The following is a 16,127-nucleotide window of genomic DNA, read 5'->3' as shown; positions in this document are numbered from 1 at the left end:
CACTGATATGATCCACCTCCTGAACGGGGCCAAGGAATTTTCGAAACTGGATTTACAGAAAGGCTATCACCAACTGGTATTAAGCCCTGAAAGCCGAAATATAACCACGTTCGTTACATATCTAGGACTTTTCCGCTACAAAAGGCCAAGCTTCGGGGTATCCTCGGCCGCTGAGATATTTCAGGCCGAGGTACACAATGCCATCAAGCATATACCCAATTGCCTCAATTACAGCGACGACATCCTGGTCTTCGGCACAGATGTCAGCAGACACGACAAGGCCCTAATGAAGGTGTGCAAGGCCTTGGAAGCAGCCAACCTCACCCTTAATCAGGACAAATGTGAATTACGCAAGAATACGCTGAAATTCTTCGGACACATATTTTCTGAATCAAGCATGTCCCCGGACCCCGACAAAGTGGCTGCACTAAATGACACGGCGCACCCGGCCAATGTCTCGGAATTATGCTCGTTCCTAGGGCTTGCAAGCTACTGCACGCGATACAGCAGAGACTTTGCGACAGTAAGCGAGCCCCTGAGGCTGGTAACCCGACAAGATGCCACCTTCCAATGGACAGACGAGTGCCAAAGGGCATTCGAAGACATCAGGGAAAGAGTCGCCAAGGCCGAGAACATGTCTTACTATGACCCGAGTCGTCAGACAGAGCTAACGGTGGATGCCAGCCCGGTAGGACTGGGGGCCATACTGGCCCAGGTGGACTCCAGTGATCCCTCGTGAATGCACATCGTCGCGTATGCCCGCCGGAGCCTATCGACTACAGAACAAGCATACTCCCAGGCAGAGAAAGAGGGTCTCGCCGTAGTTTGGGCGTGCAAACATTTCCATCTCTTCTTGTACGGTAAACCATTCCGGGTGGTCACAGACCACCAAGCGCTGCTGTTTCTATATGGGAACTGCCAGGCAAAAAAGCCACCTCGAATAGCCCACTGGGGGTTACGGCTGCAAGACTACGCCTTTGAAATTGTGCACCGACTAGCAAAAGGGGATAACACAGCAGACTTCTTATCCAGAAGACCCCGGGAGGGGTGCATACCAGAACCCTCAGTGGCGGACAGATGTCTTAGCTACCTGATACATCAATCCACTCCAGCCGGGATAGACATTGGAATGATAGCCAGAGAAACCGAAAGTGACCCGGCTTGTCAAATCATCTGCGAGGGTCTTCAGTCGGGCATGTGGAGAAGGGCCTGAGAGAAGGGAAGAGCAGCAGGGGACCCATTACACGCCGACATGGAACGGTTGGATGCAGTTACGAGATGAACTAGCACTCTCAGATGACCAACTTCTGATCAAAGACCGCAAACTAGTAATCCCACTAGCCCTGCGAGCAAGGATCATCGAACTGGCTCACGAGAGTCATAGAGGGATGGCGTCAACCAAACGCATGCTGCGCCAGAAAGTCTGGTATCCCAACATGGACTCCATGGTAGATGAAGCCCTGAAGGGATGCCCCAGCTGCAGCCTTATCAAGCCAAACCTTCACCTGGAACTATTGAGGATGTCAGAACTCCCACAAGGTGTATGGGAAGCTGTGGCGGCCGACTTCTTCGGGCCCATTGAAGGAGGAAAATATGTGCTGACAGTCATGAACGAGAACTCTCGATATCCGGGGACGCAACTTATATCCTCGACCACCGCCCTGGACCGCATCTTCTCTGCCTATGGCATTCCGAGCATGCTTAAGACCTATAATGGACCCCCATTCAATGGGCACCAGTTCACCCAGTTTGCAACATACCTAGGTTTTCATCATCGCAAGATAAATCCGCTGTAGCCCCAAGCCGACGTAATGATAGAGCGCTTTATGGCCAACTTAAAGAGAGCGCTCCAGATAGCCAAACTGACATGGCAGCCATATGAACAAGAACTAAATCAGCTCATGAGAGACTACCGTAACACGCCTCATAGCACCACAGGGCAAACACCCTCGACAGGGAGCTAAAGGAGCGAGATGAAGCCGCCAAGGAGCGAATGAAGGACTATGCCGATCGGCGGTGAGGGGCATGGCTACCCCAGATAGAGGTAGGAGTCGTTGTGGCCGTAAAACAAACACACACCCACAAACACACCCCCATCTTTCAGGCAGAACCATTGCTGGTCACTCAAAAGAAGGGGTCAATGATTACAGCACAGGGCTTGGCAGGCCCTATTACAAGGAACTCATCACATTTCAAGAACATTCCCTCTCTGGTAACGCATCAACTCAGTGGACGCGTAGTCATCCCCATTGACTATGCCTCAGACGACCCCTATCAAGGAGATCATGGAGACACAGTTGACTCGGACCCTGAAGGTCCCCCGGAGTGTGAGACCAGTGGAAACCCACCCGAACTTGTAAGCTCGCTCCCACAGCGAGCTCGGAACAGGCCGTGCCACTGGATTGAAGAAATGAGGCCCACCACAGACGTTCCCCATTGTGAATGTACTGGTAACTGTTTAAAAAGGGGGGAGATGTCACGTTGATGTCTCCATGGTTATGGGGGGGGCGGGCTGTGGGTAAAGGGAAGTGGTGTTGGGGGGGAAGGGATATGATGGGTGGTGGAAGGAGGATTTAGTTGATGCTGGAGTTCAATAAAGAAAGGAAGTCTGCTGCACTCCTCCGTGTCTGTCCTTATTAGCACGTGCGTGGCGCACAGCGACCGAGTCCCACCCCCGCCACGACACTCACATTGTGAAAATAAACACTTTCAACACTGATGTGTAAAAAATCAAACAAAAAAATGAAAAAGCTAGCAAGCAGGCTCACTGTCTCCTGAATAAAACTTAAGATGGCGCTGCCTTGAACAGTGTTTTTGATGGTACATTATTTATAGTCTTATTAACGTAAATGCACAAACTATGTGCTAATAGCATTATTGATTGCAATGATGGTCAATGTTGACGCTTTATAGACCTAGCCACAGGGCCGTGCCCCGAGTTTTGAGCCTTGAAGACCTAGTTAAAGGCCTGAGACAGCAAGAGCATTTAAGGAGGTCTTCAGGGCCCATAACTCCACGCAGAGCCTGAAGGCATGATCTATGAAGCTATTATGTCTTTATGTCCCACAGAAGTGGCTGTTGGGGTAAAATAAGGCAATATGCCTGGAGGGGTTGCTGCGAACCGGATAGTTCTAAGCAACCATTTATACAAGGTGATGAGGAGGGAGGGCAGGACTTACAAAGGAGCCAGCCGTCCAGTGCTGAGTTGATTCTGAACAAAAATTGCCAGTGTGCCAAGGATCCACGTAGCTTTCAAAGTAACAGTCGCTACACTGCATGCTCCCTGCTCTGCTTACTTCCACCCCACCCCTAGGCCCACACCCCGGTTCCTATCCTCATCAGACGCACTGCTCCCTTCACTCCACTTTCTTCCAGGGGCCCCTCAGCCTACCTTCCAGGCCTGATATCCTCAAAAGGAATAGAAAAGGGAATTCAAAACAATCACTTAACAACCGTTAATGCGTTACATACATTCAGTAAAGCAAATTAAGTGGCTTGACATCCATTCAATAACCAAAAAAGTGATGGGTGCAAGGTTTTGAATAAATCGGAACCACTGGAACTGCTCTGGGCAATCTTCCATTCCACCGTTTTTTGCCCATCTGCACCATTGTAAAAGGGGCCCAAACATGTCTGGGGGCGCTTGTGGTCTCGTGCAGGAGGAATGTTACCTAGCAGTCTTTTGGGGTGGGACCAATCCTGATTTGCATGTGGTCATTCCCCTTCTGTAGGTGCTTGGCAGACTAAAAAACTATGGTCTAGAGGGTTGCCCAGAGCTGTGCCCAATGGTTAAGATGAATTCTAAACCTTCCAGCCATCACCTTTTGGTTTTGCTTTTGTCACCACGCGTTGAATGGGTATTCTCAGACGTGGGTCCTGAGCCTGCTGGGCCTAGAGACCCAAGCTACTCCTGACTGATAACGCCCAATGAGGCCGAAACATGTCTGGGCCTGCTTGTGGTCTTATGCAGAAGGGATGTGAGGCAGCGGTTTGGGCTAGACTGGCCCTTTTTGGTTGGGGCAAAGCCTGATTTGCATATGGTCTTTTTCCTTCTGTAGTGGCTTCGCAGGCTGAAAAATGATTGTCTGGAAGGGTTGCCCAGAGCTGTGCCCGTGGTTAAGATTCTAAACCTTCCAGCCATCACCTTTTATTATTGCTTTTGACATCCATTTAGCAAGCACCTTTCCAAAGTCTGCTGTTTGTCTAGGAAGAATAGTAGTTTGTTGGGAGGCTTGCTTGTTTCTTTGTTTTTAACTGTTACTACGTTTTACCAGCTGCTGTTGCCCGACGACTGGGCATTGTACAGGCAGATGTGCACAGAAGCTAGATTTAAATGGGGGCTGATTGTGACTATGACTCTATCGTGTAAGATATGTTGATAACATCACCAAGTACAAGATTGCACCCTTGTGATATCAAGCTTAGGATACAATCTACAATGAGGAGAAATACTGAGAAATAAGATATAGCGTATAATTGTGTACTTCAAATACTATGTACATTGACCCTAGACATGTAAACTCTCAGAATTCCCTTCCTTCTATTTCCAATTGCAGCGGGTATTGGCTCCCCCTCTGATCTTCTGGTGAAATCCAGGGCAGGGTACCTGGATGTAAGCTTCAAATGTCCGATGCATGAACATGAGCAGATATGCTTGGACAAAATCCATGGCTCCTGGGAATACACTGTGCGATATTGGAAAAATAGCATTCCTTCACAGGTAAGAAATATAACATTGATCTTAACCCCCTTTCAGTTTTCTCACATTTTTGTAATTTGTGTTATATCCCTTAAAAAATGTAAAGAATGCGATCACTTTGATATTGTGATAGCTTTCAAATGATCATGTGCTGACATGGTGGGTGGGTTACGGGTGGTGGGAGGTATGCGCTGGGTGGGTGCAGATCGTAGGGGGCATTGGTAGAATTTTAACTCCCCAGTGGCAAAAGGTGACAGAAAGAGTGAGATGATATTCGAGTGATTGCTTCAGTAGTCAGGATTCCTTGTTAACATCAAAAAGAACAAATATTGATACTGAACATTATTATTGTAGTGCAGAGAAAGGCCTTTGGTAGTACTTTGAATAGGGATATACTGTTTGTATAGTTTTGCAATATGGTCATAAGAGATGTGTGGGCTTGATGTGGACAATATTGGTTTAGTGCACAGGAACATTTCTTTGAAGGGTATATTCAGTGAAGTGTCTTTTCCTGTACATGTTTGTGAAGGACCTGTCCAGAAAAAAGTTATTTATTTTTTAAGGGCCTTTGCATGAAGCATTGGTGGTTGTCCTGTGAGGTGTTGGTCATAGTGCAATCTTTTAAAGGGCATATTCAACCTAAGTGTTGTGAAGTTTAAATGCTGTCTGGGAGGGAGGCAGTGCAAACCTTCAGTATTAGGGTGAAGGGAATGGAGCCTCTTAGAACACAGAAGATTCAAACGGCATAGTTCAGGACTCGCTGAAAGTTGTAGCTGTGAGGTCCAGGCAGGTGTGGTTAACATAATGTCGTCCGGACATTACTACCGGAAGTATCTGGGCAATTATCTGGGTGTGAATGACCAAAGCAAGGAGCCTGCAAAACAGGCACAACTGGCAGAATCAATTTTTAATATTGATTTTGGAGGACAGATCAATGCTAAACAAACCTGGGGCCATTTAGATGTTAAATAAGAGTGGCTCATGTGAAGAGCCAAGGACTTGCCTGGTGACGATGTATGTTTTTGGTATGCACATGGACACAGATTAAGACATATTTGTTAAAGCAATGTAAGGCTTTGCACACAGATGGCATAACAGGAGAGGATCTCTTATGTGATGAATCAGTAATGATTCCCCACAAAACCTCGACCTCTTATTGTGGCCAGAAGAAGCCAGGCGCTCTGTGGGAGGATCACATGGGGAGGAAACAGGTCTGGAGGAGGGGTAAAACTGCCCTGTTTAACTTTCTCCAAAATCCTACTCTTTCAATGGCTCATTGCAAAATAGATAGAGTTAGAAAAACTAACTTTGTTTTCAGGGACTTCCATCATTTGCTCAGTGCTGGGATGAGGAAGGGGGATACAGAGGCACACTACTGTGCGAGCGGCCTCCTAATTAGTGTAGATGACCTGCACCTGAAGGGGACTGAGTGGCTTAAAAAGCCCCCCGGGGTGCAGGCAAGAAAGAAAGGAGCAGAGCAGTGCAAGAGGAAGAAGCAGCGCGGGCCGTGGTTGCAGGCTGAGAGGGATGCCTGAGGCGATAGAGGACGCAGGGACCACTGAAACGCCTGAAACCATGGCGGGTCCCGAGAGAGTCTGATCCTTCAACTCTCCCTGTTGCAGAGGGCATGCAGCGCGGACAGTAAGGAAGAGACGCTTGCCCGATAAAATGTTGTACAGAGGTCACCCAGCAGGAAGCAGCAGTAGCAATGTAATTGTTCCCTCTTTGGAGGGTCTTTGGAGGGTCCAGGTGGCTGGGTTGCACCTGACCCTCTCTGGAGTAGCAGAAGCTCCATTCCTCATTGGTGTGAGCAGAGGAGGACCAGAGGAGGCTGTCCACCCGACCGTGAGGAGCCACAAGAACCGAAGACCTGCAAACACGAGCGGAGCATAATCAAGCGATTTAGCCAGTGCGTTCACAGCTTGCAAGTGATTCTGGAGCACTCCAATGATGTCCACATGTTCACGGCAGGCCACTTCACTCGCATGTGAGTGAAAGCAGCAGTAACAGTAATTTGAATACTGAACTATAAGAAACCAACAAAGGTGGTACTGGTTGAAACAAACTGAATGTGTAAATAAGTGCATGAGATTGTGGAAAATCCCAAAACCCTGAGGGGAAGCTGTAGAAGGTCCAAAAGCTTACAAGCAATACCCAAGCCAAGAGTATACTAACAACCAGCAATATCAATATAACCAACAGTGCTCAAGGCAAGAGGGGAATACTGGGAGGCCTAATGGTTGTGAGACTTACTGCCTATGCTACAAAGCGCAGATCATCAGGTGATAGAAACCTACATTGCCAAAGGCAAGGTAGAAGAAAAGTGATATTTTCTTTTGGTCATTATTTGGTTGTTGGTGCAGAGGGGAAAGAAAGGTGGCAAACAGGCTGCCTTTCTAGAGAAGGTTATCCAGAGGGAGGTGAGCATAGTTGCCAAAGAGTCTTAAAAAGCACTAACATGGTTCCTTGTTTCCCTACAACTTGTTTAAAGTTTGATGCTGAAGAGGTCTAATGAAGTTGTTGTTATTCTAAGTTGGAAGTTACCACTGAAGCACTTTTCTGTTCATGATGTTGAAGTAGTAGACGGTCCCGGCGAGTATACCCTTAGGGCAAAAAGTTGTGGCCTAAAAGCTCCAGGCAAAGCATGACACCAGGTAGTTAATGCAAGTGCTGAACTGTGCTTCTAACAGAAACTCATGTTGATAGGTGACATTGTTTGTTTGTTTGTTTATTTTATTATTTGTATTGCGCACCAGACCCAAGGGTATCAGGGATCATAGCATAAGATCATTTACAGCTTAGTTACACATCGGCAAATACAGTACATATAAAATATACAGGGCAAAGATAATAGAAAGACATCAAATGGGATTAAAGAACATGACAAGGTCCTAAAAGAGGGCAGATACAAAACACGGATACAGAAGACGTATAGAGGACAGTCAATAATAGAAATAATAGCTGAGAAGGATACTTTTTACATGAAGAGTAAAACAGGGTTGGTCATGGATGAGCGGACTAGGCCTATTTTGCGGAATCCTTGAACCTTCTTATTATACTGTGGCAGAAGTTCTGGTAGGATTGGTCTGCCCTCCGTGGGGTGGGAAGGGAGTTCCACAGTTGGCCAGCCTTAACCGAGAAACTGAATCCCCCCCCTCCCCTCCACTCTGGATAGCTTGAATCTAGGGACTACGAGGCAATTGGTGTTAGATGATCTAGTGGTTCTTGTTGAAGCTTTCATGGTAAGTCTATCTAACAGGTAACTGGGTGCCGCATTGTTCAAGCATTTGTGAGTAAGTGAGGCGACTTCTTTTAGTTTGATTTTATCATGGGTTGAAAGCCAGTTATTAGCTCTTCTAGTCTCGGAGATATGCTCTCTCCTAGAGATACGCAGCATTATTTTGAAGGAATTGAATTTACTTAATTATTTGTTTGTTAGCCTCTATGTACATCAAGCTTTGATAATATAAGCGCCCTGGCAAGGGTAATGCAGCTATTGTTGGACAAGAAGGGTTTACCTGCTCTAATCAATTTACAGGTATGTGCTGTCACCGAGGCCATGGCATTGACCTGCTTATTGAAAGATAATTTTGAATCCAGGTAGAAACCCAGGGTCTTTACCTCCTTGGCAACGGTAATAACATTGTTGTCAATATTAAAAGCAGAATATTTGGGGCTTAGTTTATTGATGCTTGAGGTCATGCCCAGGATGATGATCTCAGTCTTGTCATCATTCAGGCATAGTCCGTGGGTGGCCATCCATGCCTAGATGATGAGATATACGCTATTCACGAAGGCCAAATCCTTGTCATAATCCCCAGTAAGTGGTAGGAGGATGTGAGTATCATCTGCATAGTTAGTGTAGGTGATACCAAGATGGTCCAGATTATCAAAAAGGGGCTTCGTGAAAATATTATATTAGGTAGGTGAGACACAGGATCCCTGGGGCACTCCACAGGTGATGGGGATAGGGTCTGCAGCTGCGGTAGCTGAGAAGACTCTCATAATATCATTACTTAGAAAGGATTGTATCCATACTATAGCTTCTGCTGAGAAGTGCGCAGCAGAGTCCAAGTGGCTGCATAAGACCTCGTGGTCCACAAGGTCAAATGCAGTCAGTAGGTCCAGGAGAAGGGCTGATTTCCCTTTATCCTTAAGTTCATCAATCTGGGCCTTCACATTTATTAGAGCTGTTTCGGTCCCATTCTGTGGCCGGAAACCAGATTGCTGTGCTCCTAGCAGAAGGTTGGATTCCAGGTATTTTTGAATTTGTGAGTAGGCCATTTTATCTAGGAATTCAGGAGGAAAGGCACTGTGGTGATCGGTCGGTAATTAGTAGGTATCAGTGGGGCTAGGGTCTGATTTTTCAGTAGAGGGAGCACCCATGATTCCTTAAGATTTGGTGGGATAATGTCTGATGAAAATGAGGCATTACTGAGTTTCGTGATAAAGGGGGCTAGGTCTCGGGCAGCTAGATATTTTGGAAAATTTGAAGCGGAGTGGATCAGCACTGATATTAGGTGGTGTTGAGGTAATTATGGATGGAGTAGTGAAGCTTTTTTCTTGGGAATTTTTGATTGTAGGGTTGTGACTTTATTGACTAGTGCTTTCTGTATATTAGAGCACCATGGGTTATCTTTTATACAATTATCTGGCAGTGGGATAGGGGCTTCTAGCTCTTTCAAGATGACAAAAAGCTAGATTTGGCTTGTGATATTCTGGTGTTATAAGTTTCACGTTTAGCTAGGAGTATTTCACTTTTATAGAGGGCAGATATAGTACTGAGGTTAGTCCTATTTTCCTCAGATGGTAGTAATCTCCAGGCTACCTCGCATTGTCTTTTTTTCGTTTGTAATGTTTTCAGGTGTGGTGTATACCAGGAGTTGAGGTGTGCTTTAGGTTTACTTTGTCTCATTTTTAGTGGCGCTATGGAATCTAGCGAGGTAGACATAACTTGGTTATATTCCTTAACCAATGCCTTAGGCCCCATGTCTTCATGGAGCGCATTTAGTGTAGGGAGGATGAGAGGGAGTAGATTTTCATAGGTTAGATTCTTTTTATTCCTTGTGGAATAGGTGGAGCTATCGATGTGGGCATTGAAGTAGGTTTTTCAGTTGCTAGGGAGAATGTTACAAGGTGGTGGTCTGTTCAGATCTGAGGGGATATGGATGAAATTGAGGCTTGCAGTTGTAGTCTGCTACCCAGTTGAGTGCTCTTCCTTTGTTGTAAGAAGGGTGAAGCACTCTCTGGGTGAAACCTAATTCCTTTAAAGTATTGGTCAGATTAGACGCATGTGAATCTTTAAGCCTAAGTGTAGATCTCCTAATAGTAGGACTTGAGAAGAATGTTTTAAGTTATTAGACGGGATGTTGGATATATCGTCCTCAAAGGTACCGATTGGTCCTGGAGGTCTGATATCAAATGGATTGTGAGCGTCTGGGAGTTCTTTATATTAAGCTTGGCTATGAGATACTCACATGATTTGATGTCAAGGGGTGGCGCCAGTCTGATTGGTAGATTATCTTTGACAATAAGGGCGATGCCTCCTGCTCGATATTCAGTTCTGTCCGATCTTAAAATAGTGTAACTATGCAGGATAGCCAGAGAGGGCTGGTCCTGCAGCAGCATGTAACCACGATTCCGTGATAGCTAGGAAGTCAGGGTGTTCTGACAAAATGATGTCAGATATCTCTGTTGCATCTGCCACCAAGGATCTGGCATTTATAAGAGCGCCTTTAATGTTCAACGGAACATTCATTCAAAGAAGAATTGTTAAAGCTTGGCGAGGAAAAGTTAAAATTCTTTTTGAAACCAAAATTGTGGTAAGCCATCCTGACAAAGGCAAAAGCATTTGTTGTTGTTGATTTCACCGACTTACTATTCCTTTCCATACCTTACTGAGACAACAGAACTTTATGTGATAAAATCCTGGACTGTACTGCAACTTTGTGTCGAATCGGAACTGTGTAGAAAACCCTTGTTCAGATCTGGGGAAGAGAAACTCACCCAGGTTTTGAGAAGAGACATTGATTATATTGTGAATCTAATCATATGTTATATATCATTGTTGAATTGAATTGTCACATATCTCCTTATTGCTTTATTGGTTGAACAAGTGTTCCTTTAGTTTATTTTAGGCAGGGAAATCCTATTTTATGCGGGGAAATCCTCTTCAAGTTAGGGATAGTGAGGCGTTTATCCAATCTTTTTATTCAATAAAATGGCTAAAGTTGAAAACTCTTTACAAAGTTGTCTGCCTCAAATTTCTGACCCCTCACACTTCCAGTTTGCCTGATTAGAGTTTTGTGAGGAAGGGGGCAACATTTTACATTCCCAGGCATTACATTTGTAGAGGTGGGTATCTACGACTCTCACTGTCATGCATATGTTGGAATCAATAACAACAGAATGTAAGAGTAGGATTGAGATCAGAAAAGACCAAATGCCTTGATGTAGTTATTAGTTAAGAATGTAGTTGTGCTTAGGTCTGTCATTAAATAAAGCTGATAAAAGGCGTTTTATAAGTCTGTAAGATGTCACAGCGAGCTAAGCACAAATTACTGGCATTTGTGTGCAACCTGCATCCCCGATCCAGAAACTGGCAGGGCCTATTCATCCATCACCAATCTGAGATTGATTAATTGAGTACCATAGTGTAAGGTAAAGTAAAACAAAGAGGGAATTCCTTTTGTAGTGTGAACCATATAAATCGCAAATATTATAATTCTTTTTATTACTATGGCATTACATACACACATTGTTACTCACTTCTCTGTTCTACTTATTGCTCATAGGAATTTCAACTGGTGAGTAGGAGGGCAAGGAAGCCACATCCCACCATGCTGGCAATTATGAGTGAGCAGTTCTTCAAAACTGTTTTTGAAGGAAGCCACATATTTGCTTCGTTTTCTGCTATTACCCCGGATGACCTTCAGAGGTTTGTTTCTGTAGCCAATGATGGCTTGAAAATGTTCTCCCTTTTTGCATCATCTTAATATGTTTCCAGTCAACAAGTAAATGCTGCATCCGAGCCACTCTTGTGTACAGATAAACTGCCTAGAAACCCTCACAGAGGAAACCTGAAGCACGAGCCAAAGATAACATGGCAGTGTTGAGTGTTCTATCCTGGATGCACTGATCCCAGTTCAGAGGGGAATAGAAAGCTTCATCCTCTGTTTGACAAGACATCGAAGCAAAACATCTCAAATCTAAAAGGTTAGCAAATTTGAAAACAAACATTCTGGAAACAAGCAACTTTGTTTTCTTAACATAAGGGCCCAACAATATCATTTTGCTACAATATGAAATAAGAAAAGGCTAGAATGGAAGACAGTACTCTGAAGTTCCATGCGCAGTGAGAAGACTACTTAATAGTTATATGGTCTTCTCCTTTTCATTCTCATGCTTGGTGGATGCATTCTTTCAGATCTGTAATAAAAGCCATGCACGCTTTATTTTTCTACAAACCTTTAACTGATTACACTTCTTAGGGATTGGCTCGGGCTCTTACCCCTGAATGGACATGGCAGCATTTCTGCTTTTCCAGGTACTGGTTAGGACATATGGTACAAAGGTTCAGAACAAGCTGTAAAAGCTTTAAAACCAATGCAAAAATTAGTTTCTATTTTGCTTTACGAAGGTTTAGCACCAAGTCAAATTCATCACACTAGCACTATATTAGATTTTAAGCTTTGTTCTTTTATCAACCTTTGTGTTTAATTATACTTGGGCATTAACATCATTTAAACCAAAACTAAATAGTGTTGATAGTTCTGAGCAAGAAAATGATCATGCAGAAAGGGATGTGACCAAGCAGTTTGTGCCGCACCACCACTTTTGGGGTGGGACAAAGCCTAATTTGCATATGGTATTTGCCCTTTCTGTAATGTTTGGCAGGCGAAGAACTATGGTATGGAGAGATGCTGAGAGCTATGCCAATTGTTAAGGTTCATTATAAACCTTCCAGCCCCCACCTCTTTTGTTTTGTAGTAGTCACCCCGAGTTCGGCGGGTATTCCCAGACGTGTGTCCCATGTCAGCTGCAACCAGAAACCCAAGCTACGCCTCACTGGTGACGTTCAATGAGGTCGAACCTTGTCTGGGGTTCCTTCTGGTCTTGTGCAGAAGGGATGTGACACAGCAATTTGCACTGGACAGCCCCTTAGGGCTGGGTCTTAGCCTCATTTGCATATAGTCCCCTTTCTCTAATGGCTTGGCAGAGGAGGAGCTGGTCTGGAAGGTTGCCCTTAGCAATGCCGGACGTTAAGAGTAATTCTAAACCTTCTATCCATCACATTTCTTGTTTTGCTCAAGAAAATGATGATGATATGCACCTACCTGACCATAGTTTCAGTATTAAATGTGTGAGTATTCCTGCAAACCTGGCTAATTTCTTCATCTGAACACCTTGTCCCACTAAGATATTCTGCAGCCTACTCACACTCACATTCTGTCAAAGATACATATATTCATGTTCATGATTATACAGTTTGAATCTTTCTTACTAAGCATATTCAACATACGTGAATGAATGAACCAATAAATAACAGCTCAATTACAAACACATAACTCTTCTTATTGCATTCTACATGATTGTGATGCATTAAAAAAACATTTCTACACATATTTTATATTATATAAATTCATAAAAAACCCAACACAATACATTCATTCTCCATGGAGTTACAACCAGAAATTAGTTTTAAAATGAATTCAAAGAAGTCACCTAATTATATTATAAAATATTACAACCTACCTGAACCATACGGAACATTCTATTCACATTTATATACAAATCAGCCACCCAACCCCACACATTCAAAGCAGACAAATAGTGATTAATTTTCAGAATCCCAACACCAGTTATTCTCTTATATCCAGTAGTTGAATTAGTAATTAGTATTCTTAACATTTCTGATATTTTTTGTTCTATTTTCCTATTCCAAAAGCATGTGGTTGACAGGCGTGTTTCGACATACTGGGGTCAAATAGGTACCATGTCTTCTTCATGACTGTTAAAAGGACTTTGTGAGTCATATATGGTCCAGATACATACAATTGTGAACATTATTTACACTGCTTATCTTGAATATCCTTGTGATTGTTTTAAAACAATGATGTTTCAGTTATCTCATTTCCTATAGCATAAAGCATATGTACACTTTACAAAACACAATTTCATACACATTTGCAGAACTCTTATCTGAACCCCAAGGCTGTTTTCTGCAAACACCTCTTGAAATGTCATCAAAGGCACGAAATCATAATTTGGTAAAAGGATTTTATCTAACCCCGTTTCCCAGCCAGGGTCCATGCAAGTGTGTTTCTTCCCCTCCCCGGAGCAGGGACAGTTCCCATAAATACCAACCGCTGCCCAATGGGTGGGGGGGAGGGGCACTGCACCTGCTAAATAGAATTGCTGTTAACAGCAGATGGACCACACCCTAAGTTCCTAAATCACTAACGGACACAGATATCAGAGTGTATATTATGGGGATCTCAACCAGGACCCCTCTTTAATAACAACTTATACCTTTTATACTGTTTCCCTTTCCCCAAGGAATCCCCCAGGTGTGAGTTCCAAACTGACTGGTGACCTGCTACATCAGCTCACCCTTCCCTGGAAGGGTCTCAGGGACTCTTAGGGTGAATCTGGCACAACAGACCCCCTTATCTAAATTCAGATACCAGATGGCCTCTGTGGGTGGTCCCATCTCGTTAGATGGCCTCAGGCAGGCTGCCGCACTATCTCACATTCTTACGCCAGAGTACCTTCCCTCTACCCCTTTACCCCTTATTTTAAAGAATAGCCATTGCTACATAACATCCTACCCCTATTTAACTTTTCAATCTAATTAACATACCCCCTATTACTTATCCCAACTTTATACTTCCCCCAACATAACAATACTTAAATAACTATATACATATAACTACACATACATATATACATTGAATTGCAACATATACACACCGTAAAACACTGTGTCACAAAATGGGGTTGACTGCCGCAGTCAGCCACCCCTTCACAGCACCTTGAGGTCTGTTCTTGGGGCGCTGGCTCTGGTTGAGCTGGTGCAGGGTGGCTCCTCGATGGTGAGTGGCGGAAGCTGGCTGGTCCTGCTGATCCTGGTGTCTGGCAGGGCCCTGTTCCCCACATGAGTACGCATGAATAAAGAAAAAACAGGTGAACAGAGGTTAGTCAAACAACACTGTTTTAAGGGCTTTGCGGAATGCAAGGTGGGATGGTAAATTCCTGAGGGTAAGTGGCAGGGAATTCCATTGCCTGGCAGCAATGAAGGGGAAGCTGGCACCGCCTGCTTTGGCACATGTGACTCTGGGGATTATGAGTCGTTGGTAGTATGGTGTTCTTGTGGGTCTGGACGAGGAAAAGTAGGAGGGGCTGTGTGATGGCAAGGGTTTTGAATAAGACATGTTCTGTGATGGGAAGCCAGTGGGATTCCTGTCTTGCTGCCGAGATGTGTTCTCTTTTGGGAATGTGGAGGGCAGCTAGAAATGCGTTGTTTTGGATTATTTGGAGTTTCATTCGGTTTTAGCAGAGGTACCGGCAAAAAGGATGTTACAGTAGTGCAATCTTGAAACTATTGTTGCTCTGGCGATCGAGAGGCAGTTGTCCGTGGATAGGAATGGTTTGGCTGTGTTAACCAGCTTAGTGGAGTAAGCTGCTGAGCAAGCGATACCGCTGACTTGGCGTGACATAGAGAGGGTGGCATCCAAGTAGACTCCTAAGGTCTTGACAGAGGAAGAGACAGGGATCTGTATGTTGTCTATTGTGAAGGTAGTGTATTGGCTATTGAGTTTTTTTAGAGTTTGCTGGGGACCTACCAGGAGGATTTCAGTTTTGTCACCATTGAGGCCGAGCCAATTGGCTGCCATCCAGGCCTGAATGGTGGAGTAGACTGTGTTAAGGGTTTTGGCATCTGTTTCATAGTTACCGGAGAGTGGGAGGAGAACTTGAGTTTCATCAGCATAGTTGGTGTAAGGTATGCCAATGGAGTCCAGGATGTCAAATAGTGTCTTTGTAAAAATGTTATAGAGAGTGGGAGAGAAACAGGATCCCTGCGGGGCACCACAGTGGATGGTGGCTGTGGCTGCACAAGCCTGATCTGAGAACGCTCTAATGGCTCTTCCTTCCAAAAATTACGTGAGCCAAGCTGTGGCTTTGGTGGAGAAGTGAGCTGAGGAGGTGAGATGATGCCACAGAATTATGTGGTTCACTAAGTCAAATGCAGCAGATAAATCAAGGAGGAGTAGTAGTGCTGGCTTGCCTGCATCCTTAATCTCATCTAATTGATTTTTTAGACCGAGCAGAGCCGATTCCGTGCCATGACCAGGGCGAAAACCATATTTGCAATTGGTTTCAAGGAAATGTTGGACCTGAATGTAGGCTGCTTTGTCAAGGATTTTTA

At 44.5% G+C, this 16,127-nt stretch overlaps 1 protein-coding gene across 4 annotated transcripts in view; it reads left to right on the top strand.

Annotated features, from left to right (window-relative positions):
* IL10RB (interleukin 10 receptor subunit beta) overlaps positions 1 to 16,127 on the top strand; it is a 472,792-nt gene that overhangs the window by 279,049 nt on the left and 177,616 nt on the right. For all 4 annotated transcript variants that reach the window (XM_069636303.1, XM_069636302.1, XM_069636301.1 and 1 more), the window contains one exon: positions 4,557 to 4,720. In XM_069636303.1, the coding sequence (XP_069492404.1) occupies positions 4,557 to 4,720 (164 nt within the window). The remainder of the gene's footprint in view (positions 1 to 4,556; positions 4,721 to 16,127) is intronic.

Source organism: Ambystoma mexicanum, chromosome 7p, assembly GCF_040938575.1.
Source record: "Ambystoma mexicanum isolate Mex_15411 chromosome 7p, UKY_AmexF1_1, whole genome shotgun sequence".
Taxonomy (NCBI): Eukaryota; Metazoa; Chordata; class Amphibia; order Caudata; family Ambystomatidae; genus Ambystoma; species Ambystoma mexicanum.
This window is presented reverse-complemented; position numbering and strand designations above follow the sequence as displayed.